This window comes from Triticum dicoccoides, chromosome 3A, assembly GCF_002162155.2.
Source record: "Triticum dicoccoides isolate Atlit2015 ecotype Zavitan chromosome 3A, WEW_v2.0, whole genome shotgun sequence".
NCBI lineage: Eukaryota > Viridiplantae > Streptophyta > Magnoliopsida > Poales > Poaceae > Triticum > Triticum dicoccoides.
This window is the reverse complement of record NC_041384.1, coordinates 429,153,565-429,159,603: the sequence shown is the minus strand read 5'-3', so window position 1 is coordinate 429,159,603 and position 6,039 is coordinate 429,153,565. Positions and strand designations below refer to the sequence as shown.

The 6,039-nt window shown below is 48.2% G+C and overlaps 1 protein-coding gene across 1 annotated transcript; it reads right to left on the bottom strand.

Moving 5' to 3' along the window:
• Positions 1-1,349: 1,349 nt before the first annotated feature.
• On the bottom strand, positions 1,350-5,018 carry LOC119268405 (probable polygalacturonase). The gene is made up of 5 exons (XM_037550023.1): positions 4,315-5,018; positions 3,602-3,722; positions 3,164-3,338; positions 2,303-2,373; positions 1,350-2,208 (listed from the first exon to the last, which is right to left on the bottom strand). Exons 1-5 carry the CDS (start codon positions 4,663-4,665, stop codon positions 1,574-1,576), a joined length of 1,353 nt encoding a protein of 450 aa, XP_037405920.1. The 5' UTR covers positions 4,666-5,018; the 3' UTR covers positions 1,350-1,573.
• Positions 5,019-6,039: the final 1,021 nt, after the last annotated feature.

Genomic DNA, 6,039 nt, shown 5'->3' with positions numbered 1-6,039 from the left:
CTGAATTCTGGTACAATTCCACATTTCACTCCTCTTTAGGTTGTTCTCCTTACAAAGCACTGTATAGAGATGAGCCTAACATAGGTCAGTTGGCAAACTCATCAAATCTCTCAATCCTGATGTTTCTAGTTGGATTTCAGCTCAGTCAGAACACACTGCCACTCTGAAAGAACATTTACATAGAGCTCAAGTTAAGTACAAGCACTATGCAAATAAAAACAGATCTCCTCGAGAATTTATGGTGGGGGAACAGGTGTACTTGAGGTTGCAGCCGTATGCTCAGTCGTGAGTGGTCAATAGACCCTGTCCCAAATTGGCTCTCAAATTTTTCGGTACCGTCCAGGTTTTGGAAAAAAGTTGGGTTAGCAGCTTACAAACTGGAGCTACCGAAAGGCAGTCAAGTTCATCCAGTTTTCCATGTATCACAGTTGGAGTCCCATGTGCCGGATCACACTCCGGTGTTTACTGTGTTGCCTAAACCGTTAGATATCTCAGTGCCTGGAGTGATACCTGAGATCTTGGATCGCAGATTGGTGAAAAAAAGAAACACATCACACTTACAAGCTTTGATCAAGTGGTCGAATGTTCCAGCTTTAGCGGCAACCTGGGAAGATTACGAAGTGCTCAAGGTCAAGTTTCCTGATGCACCAGCATGGGGACACGCCGGTTCTCAAGGGGAGGACAATGTCAGCATGCAGCTACTGACACTGGCAGTGAAACAGCCAGGAAGACGTATTCGCTGTGCCAAGGCGAAAGCGTAGTGGCGGGAGGTTTGAATAGGCGTTGGGCCATGTGTAGTTGAGTTGGGCTGGGTGAGTAAACAGGCTGAGGCCCATGAATGTAACGAGCAGATATAAGCTCGAGTGGCTGGCCTGTACGGGTATCGATGTATTGAATTTGAATCTCATTTTCCTGAGCTTATCTCTTTCTCTCTCTCTATTTTCGAGCTTATCTCTTTCTCTCTCTCTCACTCGCTTGCGTCCGCATCTCGCCGGCGACGAGGCCCAAATCTGGCGGTCCTTCATGGCCAACGGCAAGGGCGTTACAACACGGTTGGATGGCCGGCTCACCAATCAGTGTTCGCAGACGTGTCCTATGTCTGATTTGGTGATTCACGTTGGAGTTGCCCTGAATCGACATAGAGCAACCAATGACACGCCACCAAGGCCATCAGACGCATGTCACAGGCGCCCGGACCGCCCCCTTGGTGATCTTTGTGTCTATCCTACCAGCTTCGTCCAGTCTATTTTGGCTACCCGCGGTGCCCGACTCAAACGCGTGACCCTTTGCATACACCAAGTCTAATTCGTATCAGCTCAACGCCAACGGTTGAAATGCAGAACTAAAAATGATTCGCTGACACAGAGAACTGAGCAGCTTTGTGGACAAGTATTGAACCACCGGATAGCATTTCACTTGTTGAACTAGATTCCAGTGATGCTAAGCACAAGGTTTCTGAAAATATAATACATAATAAACAAACAAAAATTGTTTGGCCTACCCTTTGATGTCATCTCATTGGAGGAATCAAGGGCATTGACACCGAAACTGAAGTGCAAGACTTGATTCACCATCAGAGGGAACTCGTACAGAAGCTCATCCCGGACGTGCTAGTCAATTCTGTGCACGGGGAGGGCTGCACGTCGAGTGCACCTCCACTCACAGCCGCGCATTTCCATGGGCGGACTGGCGCGCTGCCATGAAGCTTAATGTTAGACAGACAGATCCAGGAGAATGCCGAGTTTGGAATGCCCTTGATCAGCCCAGCCTCCTTGATGTTCTGCCCTTGAACATTCTTTATTGTCAGGCTGTCGACCTTTGGGAGCGCATTGTGGTCGTACCGCTCATCAGGATGTCCTCCAACATCACCGGCAATCCTCAGACCATAACGGACATTGTCCAAGATCACGTCAGAGACGGTGATGTTTCGAATGAACCCTCCCCTGCCGGAGTTGGTCTTGATGTGAACACCAAACCCTGAGCTGTAGAAATTCAGATGCTCAGCGAGGACATCCTCCACACCGCCAGAGGTCTCACTCCCGACAGAAAAGCCAGCAAAAGGGGAGGAGCCCGTGATCCGCCTAATGGTGATGCCCGAGCTGGGGCGACCATAGGCTATGCCATATTCATCCCATCCACTCTTGATGGCGATCAGGTCATCTCCCGTCAAGATGTTGCAATCCTCAATGCACACATTGCTGCTCGAATCTGTACAGTTTGGAGCACAACTCTGGGTTCAGAATCAGGAGCTAAATTTTGTCATGTATATATTGTCAGTGAGAAAGGAAAATAGCATTTGTACCTGGATCAATTCCATCAGTGTTGGGAGAGTCATGTGGAGCCAGTATAGTCAAATTTCTGATCAACACATTGCTGCACAAGCAAAACAGATGATGTAGACATTTATGTCTCAGCTGGGACAATAATAAATGCAGATCTGGACCACAAGTTTTGCTAGCAAGTAGCAACAACTAAAACAAAAAAACTTTGGATCCTACGTTAAAGTGCTAATCTTGTATGGTACTGTTTGGTAGCTTCTGTACTTTGGTTATGTAGTTCTGTTCACTACACTTCACTATTTGCTCCAGTTTAATGCGGTAATATTACCAATTATATAACAGGACAGGAACCCAGCCTGGAGATCCTGTGCAATTTGTGATGGTGCTAATGGAGAGGCGGTACAACCATGGATCCTTATCCTGCTAGTGCTATATAACTGCAGTACGGTTAAAAGCAAGCAAGTTTGTCCCAAATAAGCTAGAGCAATTGGAGTGCAAGATGAAGGAGCACTGCAGCACCCAACTCTGCAAAACTGACTAGTGGTCTTCCTCGTTGAATCCATAAGGAGCAGACATAGAAATTAGGGATTTTGGTACAGTTATGACAGGACAAGAACACAGGCTGGAGTTCATGTGCAATTTGTGATGGTGCAAATGGAGATGCAGTGCAAGGGTGGATCCTTGCACTGCTATATATAACTGCAGTACTGCTAAAAGCAAGCTGTCCCGATTCCCAAATAATGTAAGCCATTGCACTGCAAGATAAAGGTGCACTGCAGCACCCAATTCTGCAAAACTGACCAGTGGTCTTCCTTGTTGAATCCGTAAGTAGCAAACACAAAATTTAGGAATTTAGGTATAGAGAACTAAATCGATGTTCTCACCTGCAATACACTGGATGGATGTTCCAAAATGGCGAATCCTGGAAGACCAAATTGGAGACAATAGCATTAGACGAGTCCATCAGCTCGAGTAGATGGGGTCTTGTGAAGGGCAATGTACCCTTCTTCCACATGTCCCACCACACACTACCTTGGCCATCGATGGTGCCATTCTCACCTGCACAAATAACAGTTCCAACCATGAAAACAATCATCATCTAGATGAAGACAAGGGTAGATCTATATGAAGAAGGACATTCTACAGGTTTCCACAATGGCATATTCTTGTAGCACGTGCTTATGCACGGCGTCACTAGCATGATGCCAAATTTAAACCTTGCTCTACTGCAGTATAACAGGCTGGAACATTCTAGGATAAACCCTATGGTGATGTCACTAGCCAAATCAAGTATGATAAATTTAATAATGCAGAATGAGAACCTGTAATGAAAACATCCTGAAGTCCATTGCCATGGATCAAACTGATATATCTCTTGCCGGGCAGCTCACGCCCTCTCCCGTATGAGGGCAGCGGGTCGATCAGCGGCCAACTAGATGTGTCCTGCTCAAAAATAAAATAAAAAAGATTTCACAAAGATATCCAACTGTTTTTTACCTTTACATCACCCATAACTGGATGAGCTAGACATTAATAGAAGATGAGAAGACACAGGTCACATGTCAACTAAGTAATCGTCTTGCAAGTGGCAACACAGGAACTATAACACTAACAGAGTGAAAAACATCAAGACCAATGTGTTGTTTTTCAACTCCAATAAACCACCATGAGACATGGCAAACCATAAAGAGCAAGTTTTCCTGTTCTTTGAATTAAGCTAGAACTCGAGAGATTTGAAACCTGGAAGAAACTGCTCCCTCCCTTCCTAAATATAGGTTTTTTTTAGAAATTTCAATATGGACTACATACGGATGTATATAGACATATTTTAGAGTGTAGATTCACCCATTTTGCTCCCTATGTAGTCCATATTGGAGTATTTAGGAATGGAGGGAGTACTTGTTATCGTAGCAACAGAACAAGGAAACTGAAAACAACTATTCTGAATGCTGCAGTCTGCACTATCTGGTAAAGATCCAATAGTAATAGGCCAGAAGAGTAATGGCGGTCGTGAACGAGAAGCAGGAGGTCTGACCTGTGTGGCGCGGATGACGGCGCCTCGCGCGAGGAAGAGGGTCATGTGTGAGGTGAGGCTGAAGGGCCCCGTGAGCCACACCCCGGGCGGCACGTAGAGCAGCGCCCCGCCCCGCGCGCGTCGGCGCTGGATGCTGGCGACGGCGGCCGCGAAGGCCGCCGTGTTGAGCGTCCGGCCGTCGCCGGCGCCGCCGAAGCTGGCAATGGACATCCAGGCCCCGCGCTTGGGCGGCGCCGGCACCGCACCCGAGCACGTCTCCTGCGCCCCGGCGCCGCCCGCCGCCGACAGCACCGCGGCGATGGCCATGGCCACGGCTAGCAGGCACCGCCACCTTGGAGCCACATATAACATCTTGGATCGATCTCCTCGTCCTCCCTCGTCTTTGTAGAATATATTATATCTAGACTAGACTAGAGTAGAAGCTGAGGGGCACCCACCCTGCGAGGAGTGGATGCCAAGGGGAGGAAGGAAAACCAAATCCGCCGGAAAAGCTGCCGCGGGCAATTTTGCGCGTGGATTCACGTGGGAGCAGGGTGGGTGATAACCGATCTATGGTTGCGATGCGATTGTGTAGAGTAGGCGGCGAGGCAGACAAGGAGAAGAGTACAGCGGAGAAGGGGACGGGGGTGGGAGTGGGAGTGGGAGCTCGCAAGCGCATGTGCAGCGCAGCGTTGGGGTGAGGGCAGTGGCGACGCCGGTCCGGTGCGGAGACCGACAGGCGTCGTGGTGGTGGGTCAGGTTTAGGGCGATCGGACCTCAATCGCGCGCTCCACTCAGGCCGTTCACTCGTTCCTTTGCAGCTGGCTCGCGCCGCGCCGCGCCGCACGGCTGCTGGGTTGGGTAGCCGCCGCGTACGGTGCGTCACGCCGTATCGTCGTCGTGCCCTTTTCTTCTAGAAACAAACACAGTACACCCACATACCCGTCGCACGTACACCGGAATTACTGCACATTAGACACTTTATATGTACTACGATCCTGGTACGAATTTATTCTATGCATGGACGGCTGGATGTGTCAGGCCAACTTCGATGCAGACCTCAAACGGACGTTCTTTTTATCCGAATTTTGTCTACTTGGACAGAGCAATCGGACGGCGTCAGGCCATTCTTCTGTATGTGCCGGCCGTGCGCCTTACGCATGCACACATAATGTCCGCCACGGCTGGTTGGAGCCTCTCTCTATATATTTTTCGAACTATGTGCTAATAGTTTTAGAACCAAATATATTAAGCAGTGCAAACAGTTTTACAATCAAATAGTTCCACATCCGAATAAAAACATAATTAAATAGTTTTACAATTCAATTGAAATTGTCTTCAACCGTAACACCCTCGATGCGACTATAGCTCCCACGTGTCGAGGCACGACTTAGAGACATAATCGCATTGAAGTCATATGTCGCAAGTTAGGCAATCTTCACAACATCCCATGTAATATAAATAATAAAGGGGAGATAACATAGTTGGCTTATACTCGCCACGTCAATCAAGTACATAAATAATATTAAATCAACTAAACACTCATGGCCCGACTACGGCGCCAAAATAAAAGAGAACCCAACATGCGACACGGTCCCAATCACCCCCAACTGGGCACCACTACTGATCATCGGGAAAGGAAACATAGTAACGTTGAGAGTCTTCGTCGAACTCCCACTTGAGCTCATACGCGTCTCCTGCAGCGGAATCATCAGGCCCTGCATCTGGTGTAATAGTAATCTGTGA